Source organism: Ranitomeya variabilis, chromosome 5 (assembly GCF_051348905.1).
Source record: "Ranitomeya variabilis isolate aRanVar5 chromosome 5, aRanVar5.hap1, whole genome shotgun sequence".
Taxonomy (NCBI): Eukaryota; Metazoa; Chordata; class Amphibia; order Anura; family Dendrobatidae; genus Ranitomeya; species Ranitomeya variabilis.
The window spans coordinates 410,234,603-410,251,172 of NC_135236.1; the positions used below are offsets into that span (position 1 = coordinate 410,234,603).

The window sequence follows — 16,570 nt, forward strand, 5'->3', positions numbered from 1 at the left end:
AACACATTCTCATAACACTCATGACATACCAATGCTAGTTGAGAAGAAAAACAACAACAACAACAACAAAAAAAAACTTTTGACACTCGCCAACCTTTTGGGCTGAGAATCTCAGCGAATTTATATACGCAGATGTGAGCAAACCCTAAAGCTCAGTCCCAAAGATCTGACCGAAAGCATAATTAATAAGCCAAAAACTTAGACACTACAAAAACCATGACACAATTTTTTTTTTTTTTGCCAAAACCATACAGGTCATCTGATAATAAACTGTGCTACAAAACAAAACTCACCTCACCGGTTTGTTATCAGTTACAAAGGTCGTTGTTGCAGCGAGAGGACTTCGCAAATCTTTCCTAATGTAGATTTTTTCTGTGGATGCTGCACAGTTTGATGATTTTTCTCTCGCAGCTTCTACAGGTTTTCTTTCACACTGCACAGCTGCAAATCAGCAAACATTGAGGGGTTTAAATAATTAAATCTTGGGAGGAATGACAAATACAAGCAAATTCATCTTGTTTAGAAAAATATTTCATATAAAGTGGGATAAAATAAGAGAGTCATCTTTTAGTTATGTTGCTTATGTAAGCGCCATACTATTGTGCAGCTTTTTACAGAAATTGTCATTATACACGTTAATCCTTGCAACACTGGAAACCACAGTGTTTCTCAGAGCAGAGCAATAATCGATACACTCTATAGGCAATGGCAGTATAGAGTGGAGGGAGGAAGGTTTTATACCAATTTATGTACACAAGAGTCAGCTCATTAAGATCCATTTTTCTTAAGACCAGGTTCACATTGCGTTAAAGCAGCCCGTTCAACGCATAGCGATGGCGGGCTGCGTTAACGCTATAGCATACACGCCATCGCGTTATGCTATACCGCTAGCGCAGATGATTCATCTGTGCTAGCAGTGACGGAGCCTCACACGCTGCAGCCCACGTCCGAGGCTCTGTCACTGAATGACGGCACATCGCTAACGCATGCCGATTATGGCATGCGTTGGCGATGCGCCCAATAATAGGGGTCTAATGGACTGCCATAACGCAATGTGAACCCAGCCTTACTCCGTTACACATTAGTACTAGGCCTCCATTCACCAAGACTGGCGTTTTGCAAGTACTGTAGGTCTTGATGAACAGTGTGCTGGAGTAAGATGTGTCCCTTAATTAATTTGGAGCACTGTGAACCACTGTAAGAAAATATACTGTACTTCTATCAACAACTGTAGTACATTTCAGTCATAATTACTCCACTTTTGTGACAAATTTGGCGGCCATCCATCACTTGGCGAAGCATCATCTACTTTTCAAAATGTTGGCAGAGCTCGCCAAAGTTTGCAAAATTTTTACTCAACTAAAAGTTGCACAGGAATTTGGTTACATTAAAACCAGTTTTACACCAGAAATATCCTTGAAGAATCAGGACTTTAGAATGCAATGAAAGCAGAAAAAAGCATCTTAACTGCTAGAGGCAAAAAAATAGACTGTTACGATTATAGTAAGTAAACAGTAGCAAATTTAGCTGTTGAAAAAGGCATTTAAAGAGAATCGGTCAGCACAGAATAGCTGTTCAAACCTAGCACAAGCACTCGCTACATCATAGTGTGGCCAATCATTTAAGTGCACTTTCCCACTTGATTTCCCTCCATGTCTGCCATTCAATGGCTCTATGAAACCAGAGCAGTCAATCAAAATAGGTGAGCGAGCAGATAGACCGCAAACAAGAAGGTGGGAAGGTGTACTTAAAGGTTTGGCCACACCAAGGGTACATCAAGTACCTGCGCTTGCTTTGAACACTCATTCTGTGCTGTGCTGACAGACGCTCACTGGAGAAAGCTGTAGGAGTCACACGTCCCTAGCTGCACAGCTATTTATACAGGGTACTGATTCAAATGAATAGGTGCCCAGTACATCTAGAAAGTGAGAAAGACAGAATACAACTTTAGTGGTATACTGAAGATCTGTCAGAAAAGGTAAATTGCTGTAAACAGATACTTACAATCCTGCTTCATCCCCAGTGCGATACACCTTTGTAGCCGGCAGTACTGACATCGGTTCCGGTAGTGTTTGTTAATCACACAATCTTTTGCTCCTCTGCATGTATAAACCAAATTTTTCCTAATACTTCTTTTGAAGAATCCTTTGCAGCCCTCACATGTTACAGCCCCATAATGACGCCCTGGGTGGGATTAGGACAGAGGTATAAATAATAGTACCAACTAAAGTAACTATTACAAATTAAATTAAATTAAATTTAATTAAATTAGGATAGCTACAGGGGTTTTCACCTCTATTTAATGGGAGAGCAGACAAGATTTAGACACGTCACATTGCAATGACATATTACTCACACTGCATCGGACAACAACGTTGATGAGATTTACAGCTTTATTTCCCCAACACAGCATACTTATTCTTTTGAATAAAAAAAAATAATAATACAGCAAGACAGAAGATAGTTTCTTTCTCAACTCTGCACATCTGATAGCAGCAAAACGTTCATTTATGACATTGTCTTTCAATCTATTCTATAAGAACATACAAAAGTGCATAAAAATGTGTAAAAGATGGTTTTTCCCCTAACAAACAGGATAGTTAAACATTTATTCTAGTCTATATTTTATTTCTAAAAGTAGATTTCTCTTATTTTTTTGACAATAATGGGTGAAGGATTCCTAGGATAGTTGGTGTTAATAGCATTCAGAGATATGCTTTACAGCAGTCACATGGCTCGAGACAGCAATAGAGTAACTGATTTGTATGGGGAGTCATGTAAGCATGCTCTGTCACCTGAACAAATGCCATTGTGCAGAGAGGGAGGAGGTGAGCATTGACCATCACCCATTGACATTCTGAAATCTTGCAGTTTTCGCTTTATAGCATTCTGACCCCTCCAATGCTATAGAGATTACATTTAAATAGTCATTTCATTACAATGGGATGCACCACCTATATGAGGATGGTTTAACTAGAAAAAGACCCAATCATTGGCGGCGCCAATCATTTATGTACATCTTCCCACCATCTTCACCATCTCCTCTTTTGTTTGATTGACAGCTCTGGCTTCTTAGAGCCACAGAAGGGTGGATATAGATGGAAAACAAGCAGGTGGGAAGGTGTATATAACGGATAGTGGCCAGAGTGCCTGTACTTGCTTTGAACAGTCATTCTGTACTGACAAATAGTCCCTTTAAGACTATCGTTTTCTACACCAATAAAGTTTACCACCAGATACAAATAGTGTAACACAAAAAGACGCACGCGGCGGGAGGGGGAAGAGAAAGTGATCCAAGGGAGAGTGTCTCTAATGGGCAGAGGAGCCCCACTCTCCACGAGAGGAAAAAGCTTTAGTTGGGGGGAGGGTAGGGATGGGAGTTGGGAGGCTCAGGCCAAGAAATAAGGTTACTCTGAGGCTATGTGCACACGTCAGGATTCCTTGCAGAAATTTCCTGAACAAAACCGGACATTTTCTGCAAGAAATCCGCATGCGTTTTTATCGCGCTTTTTGCGGATTTTTTGCGTTTTTTTCCCGGAGGTTCCCAATGCAATAATATAGTGGGAAATCTGCAAAAAATCTGCAAAATTAATGAACATGCTGCGTTTTTTTACCACGACGCTTTTTTTTGCAGAAAAAAATGCAACATATGCACAAAAATTGCGGAATGCATTATAAATGATGGGATACATATGTATGCGTTTTTTTAAGCGTTTTTATCCTGAACGTGTGCACACAGCCTGAATGTTGACGAGAGGTATGATGGGGGACAGTATTAAAATACTGAGTTGGAATATAAGAGGCCTAGCAGTTAAAACCAGGCAGGCGGCGGTTTTACAGTATGCTCGTGATCAAAGGGCCTCATTGATATATCTGCTTGAAACACATGTAGTGCTTGAGGGTTGATGTCTTGTCTAGGCGCTGGATACAGAAAGCGTATCACTCTACTTTCTCTACATACTCAAGGGGAGTGTCAGTACGGATTCCTGCGGGGGTGCGATTTGAGGAGATGAAGGTGTATGTTGATGTGGATGGTCAATATGTGGTGGTGAAATGTAAATTGCTTGGGGTGCTGCTGTGTGTCGTGGCTATGTATATTCCACCTCCCTATTCCAGTAAGAAAATTAGAGAAGTGTTGGAGCTGGTGGGGCGAGGGGACCCGATACCACTTCTAAACATTGTAGACCTCAATACTATATGTGATGACTTCTGGGATAGGAACAAAAACTTACAGAATAGGTCTGAAGGTCATACTAATACGTTTGGTACACATGTTCAGGAAATTGGCATGATTGATCTGTGGAGGGTGAGACACGTTGGGGAGAAGGGTTATTCTTGCTACTGACCGGCCCATGATAACTTATCTAGAATAGATATGGCTCTTGGAAATAAAAAGTTAGATTCAATGGTGGGAGACGTGAGATACCCGTCACGGGCATTTTCGGATCATAATCCGATTGAGGTGGAGCTGCGGCCGATGGGGCGCCGGCCGGGTGCAGGGGAGAGTGAAAAATTCACCCTAACTGGTTGCGCAGTATTGATATAGGCAACATACAGCGGGAGATAGAGGAGTTTTTTGAGTTTAATGATGGGAGTGCTGATATACCCACTATTTGGGAGACTATGAAAGCGTATTTGTGGGGATTGCTGTTTAGAGATAGTAGATGTAAGCGGCGGACAAAACAGGCGGAAAGAACGGCAAGTGAGTGGCTGAGAGTAGCGGAGGATGAAATGATTGCTCTGGGTACCCCTGTGGCTGGGAAACAGTTAAAAGAAGCTCATAATAAAATGGATAATATTCTTTTGGAGAGGGCGGAGAGAAAGAAAGTTTCAGAGACTAGCTATTTATCAGGAGGGGGAGACGGTGGGTCATATGCTGTCGCTGGTGGCCTCTGCTCAGAGGAGTACATCATTTGTGCATTCATTGGTTTCAGCAAACGGTGCGAAGGTGCTGGAGACTTCTGAGATCTTGGAGGTCTTTACGGACTTCTATGCGGATTTGTACTCCTTGCGGGTGGATGCATCCATGGGAGACACTGGGGCTTTTTTAGGGGGACTTGAGTTGACTAAGCTGAGTGAGGATGACCGGGAAAGTTTGGAGTCACCCATTACGGATGAGGAATTGAGTCGGGAATTAAGGTCAATGGCAAGGGGTAAGGCGCCAGGAGCAGATGGACTACCAGCCGAAGTTTACAAAGATATGGAGGAAGTGTTGATGCCCAGATTAAGAGTGGTCTTGGAGGAGGCTAAGAGTAGGAGAATCCTGCCAGCCTCCATGAGAGAAGCCATAATAGTGGTAATCCTGAAGGAGGATTAAGACTTACGGTATCCTGAGTCATACCGACCAATTTCTTTGCTTACAACAGATGTCAAGCTTCTGCCCGGTGTGTTGGCAACCAGACTGTCAGGTGTTCTCTAAATTAATACATCCGGATCAGTCCGGCTTTATGCCCGACAAGTATACAGCAATTAACTTGAGAATACTTTTTATGAATGTACAGCTGAGTGCTGATAACTGTGGCTAGAGAGTTACTGCATCCTTAGATGCCCATAAGGCTTTTGACAGTGTAGAATGGGGGTATTTGTGGCAGGTGTTACACTGTTTGGGTTTTGGTCCACAATTTGTGTCCTGGGTCAAACTGCTGTATGCGCAGCCAGTGGCTAGAGTTAGGTCGAATGGAGAGTTTTCTCGTACGATTAAGTTACGAGACAGGGATGTCCACTCCTAGCATTATACGCAGACGACATACTGCTGTTCCTGAGCGATCCACATGTCTCATTGGGGAATGCTATTCGGCTTATTGAAAGATTTGGAGCATTGTCGGGGTTGAGGATAAATTTGAATAAATCAACTGTGTTTAAGGTAGATGACGTAGGGGATGAGATGGGAGATGTCGCGGAGGGAGGCAGACAAAGAGGCTGATCAATTCAAATATTTGGGGATATGGATCTCTATGCCGATTAGATTACTTGCATAAGAATTTGACTCCCGTGTTGGGGGTTCTTAAGGCAAAAGTAGGGGCATGGTCTAAATTGCACTTGTCAGTGGTGGGCCGAGTCAATCTTATTAAAATGATTCTCAAGCCTAAGATAATGTATGTTCTCCATAACTCACCTATTTGGATACCACGTGGGAAATTTAAGCGGATTAACTCCTTATTTAGGAAATTGGTGTGGGGGAAGCAGCACCCCCGTATTAGGTTGGAGACGCTTCAGAGACCTGAAGGAGGTTCGGGTGGTGTGTTTGTTGGGATATGTAGAGGAGATAAGAGTAGATAACAATTTGAAGACAGCAATTGCTAGACTATTGTACATGGCTCAGAAGCTCATAGCAAGAAACTGGATAAAAGAGGATCCACCTTCGAGAGGAGAATACCTTCAATATGTGAAACATGTTATTACTCTAGAAAAGGAGGTTTACCAGAAAATAGGGAAAGTGGAGTTTTATTATAAACTGTGGACGCCTTGGCTGGAATTGTGGTAGGGGAGGGATGAGGGAAGAACGTTCTGGGCAGTTTTTTCCTGTTGGGATGTTTGTTTATAAGGGGACAGTAGGAGTCATCACATAATACTAAAGTATATGGCGGTATACGATATGCTAAGGGAAGAGCATGAGCTGTCTAAATGGGGAGAAAGGGGGGGGGGAATCTTTCAAAATCCATGTATTGTTGTAAAATGTTTATTGTGATTATATTCTTAATAAAAATCTATTTGAGTTATAAAAAAAAAAAAAAAAAAAAAAAAAGCACGCTTGCGTCTGAACAAATCAAACATTGACAAATTCCCAGGCCCAGATGGCATTCATACACGGATACTGAGGGAATTGAGCTCAGTAATTAACAGACCGCTGAATGTCATATTCTTAGACTCTCTTGTAACAGGGACGATACCACAGGATTGGAGTATGGCTGAAGTGGTACCGATATTTAAGAAAGCTAAGAAGGTTGTTCCAGGTAAGTCTGGCATCAGTAGTGTGCAAAGTTTTTGAGGGCATCATAAGAGATGACCTGCAGAAATATATTGCAGAGCAAAGAATAATATAATATATGACAACACAAGCACAGATTCATGAAAGATATGTCGTGTCTAAGGCTTCTTTCACACTTGCGTCTGTACGAGTCCGACGCTAAGCGTCGGCGCGACGTACCGACGCACGTTGTGAAAATTTGGCACATCGTGGAAAGCGGATGCAGTTTTTCAACGCATCCGCTGCCCATTCTAAAGTCCGGGGAGCAGGGGGCGGAGTTCCGGCCGCACATGCGCGGTAGGAAATGGCGGACGCGACGTACGAAAAAACATTACATTGAACGTTTTTTCGTGCCGACGATCCGCCAAAACACGACGCATCCAGTGCACGACGGACGCGACGTATGGCCATGCGTCGCGATCCGTCGGCAATACAAGTCTATGGGCAAAAAACGCATCCTGCGGGCACATTTGCAAGATCTGTTTTTTTACCCAAAACGAAGCATTGCGACGGACGTCACAAGACGCAAGTGTGAAAGAGGCCTTAGGCCTCTTTCACACTTCCGTCCTTTCTCTCCCGTCGAAATCCGTCGAGTTTTGAAAAAACAGGATCCTGCAAATTTTTCTGCAAGATCCTGTTTTTTCCCATAGACTTGTATTAGCGACGGATTGTGACGGATGGCCATCTGTTTCATCCGATGTGCACTGGATCAGTCGGAAAATAGCGGTCCGTCGTGCAGAGAAAACGTTAAGGCTTCTTTCACACTTGCGTCGTTTGGCTTCTGTCGCAATGCGTCGTTTTGGAGAAAGAACGCATCCTGCAAAATTGCCCGCAGGATGCGTTTTTTCTCCATAGACTTGTATTACCGACGCATCGCGACGTATGGACACACGTTCCATACGTCGTGCACTGGATGCTCGGTATTTGGCGGACCGTCGTAGCGAAAAAACGTTCAAGGGAACGTTTTTTTGTACGTCGGGTCCTGCATTTTGAACTGCGCAGGCGCGGCTGGAACTCCACCTCCTCCTCCCTGGAACTTCACAATGAGTAGCGGAGGTGTCGAAATACTGCGTCCGCTGCCCACGTTATGCAAAAAATCACCACTGTCCGTCACGCCGACGCTTTGTGACGGCACCGTACCGACGGAAGTGTGAAAGAAGCCTAAGGCTTCTTTCACACTTCTGTCTTCCAAATCTGCACAGGATCCGTCAAGACTTTGAAATGACGGATCCTGTGCAGATTGTGGAAAACGTGTGCACTGGGCCCGTCGAGGCTATGTGCACCTGTTCTGTATGCATCTTCGCAGCTGTTTTCCGCTTCAAAAAGGCATACACAACACAAACCAGGTTAAAAAAAAAAATAAATAAAAAAATAAAAAAAAAAAAATCGCAGTATTCTCACCTACCAGCGTTCCCGCTCAGCGATACTCCCGGCAGCTAGCGTTCCTAGTAATACATTGCGAAATCTTGCGAGAAGTCGCGGTCTTGCGAGACGCCGACTTTCTCCAATGTATTACTAGGAACGCTAGGTGGGGCGGCGTAGCTGCCGGGAGCATTGGTGACGCTGCGCGGGAATGCCGGTTGGTGAGAATACTGCGATTTTTTATTTTTGTAGTTATTTTTAACATTATATCTTGTTACTATTGATGCTGCATAGGCAGCATCAATAGTAAAAGAGAAAGAGAACGAGCGAGAATTTCCCTGATGGGAAATTCTTCCACGCATGCTCAGTTTGAAAAGACGGGACCCGTCGCTGAATTCCTGCTTTTCACACTCAGCGACGCATCCTGCGCCCATAGGCTTCTATTGTAGCCAGTGAAGGGCAGCGCAGGATGTGTCGCTGACCGATTTTCCGACGTGCAGAAAAAACGTTCCTCTGAACGTTTTCTCTGCCCGACGGACCGTTTTTTTTTACGCAGGATCCAGTGCACGACTGATGAAACGGATGGCCATCCATCACAATCCGACGCTAATACAAGTCTATGAGAAAATGCAGGATCCTGCAAATTTTTTTGCAGGATCCTGTATTCTCAAAAAATCAACGGATTGTGACTGGAGCTGAAAGACGGAAATCTGAAAGAGGCTTAGAGGAACGTTTTTTGTGCACGTCGGAAAATCGCTCAGCGACGGGTCCTGCGCTGTCCGTCGTTGGCTATAATGGAAGCCTATGGACGCAGGATCCGTCGCTGACCGTCAAACACAGGAATCCAGCGAAGTATCCCGTTTTTCCTCTCTCTCCTTACAGAATCTTATACCTGAAAATCCAGGCAGGAACTCCTTCGACGTATCTGTCATAAGACTGGATGCGTCGCACACGTTTTCAGCTACTTTCACAACATCCGTTGATACATCGCTTCACTGCATTGCGACGCACCTGCACCGACGGAAGTGTGAAAGAGGCCTAAGCAACATGTTGGGTTTCTAGAAGGAGGTAAGTGCAAACCAGGATGTTGGTAATGCGGCTGATGTGTTTTATCTGGACTTTACAAAGGCAATTGATACTGTACCACACAACAGACTTATATGGAAGCTAAAGAAGCAAGGACTGGGGGAAGCTATATGCAGATAAGGAACTGACTAAAATGACAAGAAACAAAGTCATCGTAAATAGTACGTTCTCTGCATGAGATATACTGTAGTCAGCAGTGGGTGCCGCAGGGATCTGTGCTAGGGCAGATTCTTTTTAACCTCTTTATTAATAAACTAGTGGATGGGATTGAGAGTAATATGTCAGGCTTTGCTGACGACACCAAACTATGTAGGATACTAAAATCTGACCTTGATTTTATAATATAGCAAAACAATCTGGATTATATGCCTGAATGGGCAAACACTTGGAAAATAAGGTTTAATATAGATAAATTTATAGTAATGCACCTGGGATGGAGTAATCCTATTTCTGCATAAACAGTTGTACTCAAAAGTTTACATACTTCAGCAGAATTTTTGGTTTCTTGGCCTTTATTCAGAGAATATGAATGATAACACCAAAACGTTTTCTCCACTCATGGTTATTGGTTGGGAGAAGCTATTTATTGTCAAACTACTGTGTTTTCTCTTTTTAAGGCTATGTGCACACTTTGCGGTTTTTGCTGCGAATCCGCAGCGTTTTTGAATGCTGCGGATCCGCAGCAGTTTTCCATGTGGTGTACAGTACAATGTTAACCTATGGAAAACAAAAAACGCTGTGCACATGGTGCGGAAAAAAACGCGCAGAAACCGTGCGGAATCCGCAGCGGTTTGGCACCTGCTCCATGTTAACAACCCGCAGGTGTCTAAAACCGCAGTGGAAACCGCACAAAAAAACGCGATAAATCCGCAGTACTTTTTGCACTGTGGATTTCATCAAATCCGCTGCGGAAAAATCCGCAGCAGAATCCGCAAAGTGTGCACATAGCCTAAGTCATAATAACAACCCAAAACATCCAAACTACCCTGATCAAAAGTTAACATACCCCATTTCTTAATACTGTGTATTGCCCCCTCTAACATCAATGACAGCTTAAAGTCTTTTGTGGTAGTTGTGGATGAGGTTCTTTATTTTCTCAGATGGTAAAGCTGCCCACTCTTCTTGGCAAAAGGCCTCCAGTTCCTGTAAATTCCTGGGCTGTCTAGCATGAACTGCGAGCTTGAGATATCCCCACAGTGGATCAATTATATAGAGGTCAGGAGACTGAGATGGCCACTCCAGAACCTTCACTTTGGTCTGCTGTAGCCAATGACAGGTCGACTTGGCCTAGTGTTTTGGATCGTTGTCATGTTGGAACTTGGAACGTCCAAGTACATCCCAAGCGCAGCTTCCGTGCTGATGATTGCAAATTTGCCTCCAGTATTTGCTGACAACGGGCAGCATTTATCTTTCCTTCAATTTTGATCAAGTTTCCTGTGCCTTTGTAGCTCACACATCCCAAAAACATCAGCGATCCACCTCCGTGCTTTACAGTAGGAATGGTGTTCCTTTCATCATAGACCTTGTTGACCTCTCTTCAAATATAATGTTTATGGTTGTGGCCAAAAAGTTCAATTTTGGTCTCACCACTCAAAATGACCTTGTTCCAGAAGCTTTGAGGCTTGTCTCTGCGCTGTTTTGTGTATTGTAGGAGAGATACTTTGTAGTATTTGCGCAGTAATGGCTTTCTTCTGGCGACTCGGCCATGCAGCCCATTTTTCGCTAGTTTTCAGAGAGTCCTGTATTTCAGCCGATGTTATTTGTGCGTTTTTCTTTGCATCCCGAACAATTTTCCTGGCAGATGTGGACAACATTTTTGTTGGTCTACCTGACCGTGGTTTTGTTTTTACGGAACCCCTGATTTTCCATTTGTTAATCACAGTTTGAACGCTGCTGACTGGCATTATCAATTCCTTGGATATCTTTTTGTATCCCTTTCCTGTTTTATACAGTTCAACTACCTTTTCCCTTAAATCCCTTGACAATTTTTTTGCTTTGCCAATGACTCACAATCCAGAAACGTCAGTGGCTGGATGAAAGATGCAAGAGTCTGTCTGGATCCCAGAAAATCCGCTTTTATGCACACACGCGGATTACAAGCACACAGGTCACAGGTGAGGATGTTACCTTTAGTAGCCATTCAAAACCATTTGTGTCAACTTCGGTGCATGTTATCAGGCCAAAAGCACCAGGGTATATAAACTTCTGTTCAGGGTTATTTGGATGTTTTGGGTTGTCATTATTATTTAAAAAGAGAAAACACAGTAGCTTGACAATAAATGGCTTCTCCAAAACCACTAACCATGAGTGGAGAAAAAGTTTTTGTGTTACAAGTATAAAAAAAAAAAAAAGATAAAATCCCGCGATCCCAACGTATTGTTGGCCCTTTATAAATCACTGGTGAGGCCATATCTAGAATATAGGTTCCAGTTTTGGGCTCCACATTTTAAAAAGGATATTTAGAAATTAGAGTCAGTTCATAGACGGCAACTAGATTATTACAAGGGATGAAAGGCCTCTCATATGATGAAAGGTTGGAAAAGTTAGGCTTGTTTAGTTTAGAAAAAAGACTCCTCAGAGAAGATCTCATTTACATGTATAAATATATGTGTGGCCAGTACAGCGGACTGGTACATGACTTATACCTTCCAAAAGCCATACTAAGAACCAGGGGTCACTCATTACAGGTGGAAGAAATGCGATTCCGGAGGCAAAACAGGAAAGGGTTCTTTACAGTTAGAGCAGTCATACTGTGGAATGGCCTAGCACAGTGTTCCCCAACTCCGGACCTCAAAAGCCACCAACAGGTCATGTTTTCAGGATTTCCTTTGTATTGCCCAGGTGATGGAATTATCACCTCTGAAAGACCTGTTTGTGGCTCTTCAGGACCGGAGCTGGGAAACACTGCCCTAGCACATGAGGTAGTAATGGCAGACACTATAACAGCTTTTAAAAAAGGGCTGGATGATTTCCTTGATACACATAACATTGCGGGTTATAGTTAAATTAGTGACCAAATGTACAATTGGTGGAGAAAGGCTGAACTTGATGGACCTAGGTCTTTTTTCAAGCTACATAACTATGTAAACCTAAGTTGACGACTCTGCAGCCCAGCCAAGATAGCTGTCCAAAGTAAAGAAAACTGAAAAGTAAAAAAAAAGGAAAGAAAAATTGTAAAAAAAGAAAAAAAACAAACATACAGATTTAAAAAAGTGAATTTGAACCTGGTGGACGTACATACCTGAAGCTTTATCCCCACAGACCACACAAAGTTCCACTACTGGTTTGTTTAAGTTCTGGTCTATGCACTGAGCATCTGACAAAATCTAGAATAACGGATATATAAAACACACAACATGAATTCAATTAGTAAAACACCAGAAGAATAAAAGTCCATCAAGGTCGATAGAGGGATCAGACGGACGAGGGGAAGGGCCACAAGCAAAACCACAATGCATGATACACTCTGCCCACAAAAGAGCTCATCTATCCTTTCTGATCCCAATTGTCGATTGTCAAAAAATGTGGCAATTCAACAAAATATCTTCATATCTCACAAATAAATGAAGATGTAACTATTATTGATTTATTTTTTTTACCACAAAATATTATATATATATATATATATATATATATATATATATATATATATTTTATTTATTTTTTTTAAAAATTAGTTTTAATAGTAGTAAATTAGAAAAGGGACAAGTAAAATGTTATAGTATTTTTCTGGGAGGACAGAAAGTTTGGCCTTTACCTGAATGTGCTGTGCAGAGACATCAGGGCTTGAAATGAATAGCTGATTGACACCAGCAGCGTCAGGAGTGGTTAGGTAAACCTTGCCTTGACTGCTGTCTTGCCTTGCAAGGATCACTTTGCTTGGGGATGAATTATCATTATTAGTCAAGATGAACCTTTTGCTTGCCCCACTTTGATCAACGGCTGTAAGAATTTGGATTTTCTGACCTGTCTGCTGATCTGTGACAAACTAAAGACATACATAACAAAAGTATTAAGAAAGTTTTACACACATCTTGAGATCAGTAGAAATTTTAAAAGATTTCTGCTGATTTTACACCTCAATACAACAAAAATGTTTAAGGAATCAAGCCATGCAAGTAAAACATAACAACCAGTCCTGAAAAATGAAACTGTTCACTAAAGGAAAGGGAGAACATGAAAGCAACACCCATAGCTATGACAAAAAAAAAAAAAAAAAAAGACCAAGATCTTACATTCCTCCCCCATTTTAGCAGTTTTTACTATAGTTAGACTAGAAAGTATGGGGAAGCAGCTGTAAAAGAATAGACATGACAGTATTAATATCATTATGTGTTGAGTTCATACAGAAGGTGGGCAGAGGAGCAAGAAGTCAGAGAGAAGGTGATATAATCCTGTAGAGCCTAGTACCCTGCAGAAACATGGGTTACAACCTGTAGGGTAAGGACATATAGCTTGCAGAGCACTTTGTTAAAGTCCAAAGCTTTATGGGAAATTAAAAAACAAAAACATAATGAATACCATTAAAGTTGGTACACATAAAAGTCACTATCTACATTCTTCAATATTGAAATTGCAAAGCCAAGAAGGAAAAAAATGAATGGAATTTTGAGTATCACAGGATCGATGGACATGTTAATAATATGCAAACAATGAAAAAAGGGAAACGTTTTCAAAACATCTCTATTTATCCAGTCTCCAGAATACATGCACTTATACACCTCGGCATGCTATCAATGAGGTTATTAATGGTTGTCTGAGAAATGTTCTGCTGGATTGAATGCACTTGGGCACACAAATCATCAAAATCCACCACTGGCAGCTCCCTTTGTAATTGCCGACCAATGATGTCCTAGATGTGCTTGATGAGAAACACGTCCAGAGAGTTGGTAGAACGTTTAGGTCTCACAGGCTGCTCACAGTAACACAAATAGCATGCGGCCACATGCTCCACTTTTGGAGAAATGGCCGTACCACTGGTTCTACAAATAAATCAATGTAGCACTGAGCTATTATTGTACCTGGAATGAAGAATGGAGGGCTATATAATGCCACCCCAACCATAATCCCAGTAGTAGGACCGGTATGACATTCCATTGTGAAGATCTCTCCATAGTGTTTCCCACATGGCCTCATGACAATTGAAGAATGGTGCGTAGTGATCCTTTCTGCGCTGTAAGTGAAAGAAGACATCACATATCTAAACCTAACATGTCAGTCTCTACAGAAACCATCAGAAGGTGTTTGCAAAACACTGGGCTACAAGGTATTCAAGTGACTTCATGTCACTGCCAGGGCCGTATTTAGAGTTTCCGCTGCCCTAGGCACTTTTAGTGCTGCCCCCCCCCCCCCCTTTGGTGAGTATGACACTATCGGCAGTGACTTTAGCAAGAATCGCTGATGTGAAAGTAGCCTTTTGCAGCAGATCTGGTAGTTTTTCTGCATGTGCCGCGTAATGGATCACTTACGGCAACACTGCGTTTGGCCTCATTCATTCCCTATGGGATTTGTGGCGCTTGCCATGATCTGGCAAATGCGGTACCATACCTCCCAACTTTTGAAGAAGGGAAGGAGGTACAAAGTGTGCGGCGCGCGTAGCGCGCCACGGCAAATTTTAGGCCACGCCTCTGACCACACCCATTTCACAACTAGTCACACCCATATCCACGTCCCAACCACACCCATTTAGCACCGCTGATCACACTGTTTTATATACAATAATTATAAACGAAAAAATATGGCCACAGTGCTCCATACTGTATAATGACCACACATGATGCTCCATACTGTATAATGACCACACATGATGCTCCATACTGTATAACGGCCACACATGATGCTCCATACTGTATAACGGCCACACATGATGCTCCATACTGTATAATGACCACACATGATGCTCCATACCGTATAATGACCACACATGATGCTCCATACCGTATAATGACCACACATGATGCTCCACACTGTATAATGGCCACACATGATGCTCCATACTGTATAATGACCACACATGATGCTCCATACTGTATAAAGGCCACATATTATGCTCCATGCATACTGTATAATGGCCCCCCCTCCCATCATGTATGCATGGCTCATCTCCCCCTCCCTGTATGCATGGGTGGGTCAGGCACTGGCTCATCTCCCATCCCCCCCCTGTATGCACAGCGTGGCTCATCTCCCCCTCCCTGTATGTATGGGTGGCTCAGGCACTGGCTCATCTCCCATCCCCCCCCCCCTGTATGTGCAGCGTGGCTCATCTCCCCCTCCCGGTATGCATGGGTGGCTCAGGCACTGGCTCATCTCCCATCCCCCCCTGTATGCGTGGCTCATCTCCCCCTCCCTGTATGCATAGGTGGCTCATCCCCCCTGTATGCGTGGCTCATCTCCCCCTCCCTGTATGCATAGGTGGCTCATCCCCCCCCCTGTATGCGTGGCTCATTTCCCCCTCCCTGTATGCATGGGTGGCTCAGGCACTGGCTCATCTCCCATCCCCCCCTGTATGCGTGGCTCATCTCCCCCTCCCTGTATGCATAGGTGGCTCATCCCCCCCCCCGTATGCGTGGCTCATCTCCCCCTCCCTGTATGCATAGGTGGCTCATCCCCCCCCCCCTGTATGCGTGGCTCATTTCCCCCTCCCTGTATGCATGGGTGGCTCAGGCACTGGCTCATCTCCCATCCCCCCCTGTATGCGTGGCTCATCTCCCCCTCCCTGTATGCATAGGTGGCTCATCCCCCCCCCTGTATGCGTGGCTCATCTCCCCCTCCCTGTATGCATAGGTGGCTCATCCCCCCCCCCTGTATGCGTGGCTCATTTCCCCCTCCCTGTATGCATGGGTGGGTCAGGCACTGGCTCATCTCCCATCCCCCCCCGTATGCGCAGCGTGGCTCATCTCCCCCTCCCTGTATGCGTGGCTCATCTCCCCCTCCCTGTATGCGTGGCTCATTTCCCCCTCCCTGTATGCATGGGTGGGTCAGGCACTGGCTCATCTCCCATCCCCCCCCTGTATGCGTGGCTCATCTCCCCCTCCCTGTATGCATAGGTGGCTCATCTCCCCCCCCCTGTATGCGTGGCTCATTTCCCCCTCCCTGTATGCATGGGTGGGTCAGGCACTGGCTCATCTCCCATCCCCCCCCCCCATATGCGTGGGC

General features: G+C 43.8%; 1 protein-coding gene across 2 annotated transcripts in view; it reads right to left on the minus strand.

Annotated features, from left to right (window-relative positions):
- NR2C1 (nuclear receptor subfamily 2 group C member 1) overlaps window positions 1-16,570 on the minus strand; it is a 75,159-nt gene that overhangs the window by 38,355 nt on the left and 20,234 nt on the right. For both annotated transcript variants that reach the window (XM_077265143.1, XM_077265144.1), the window contains exons 4-7: window positions 13,173-13,403; window positions 12,657-12,741; window positions 2,005-2,184; window positions 294-441 (exon numbers count right to left, since the gene is read on the minus strand). In XM_077265143.1, coding sequence (XP_077121258.1) covers window positions 294-441; window positions 2,005-2,184; window positions 12,657-12,741; window positions 13,173-13,403 — 644 coding nt within the window. The remainder of the gene's footprint in view (window positions 1-293; window positions 442-2,004; window positions 2,185-12,656; window positions 12,742-13,172; window positions 13,404-16,570) is intronic.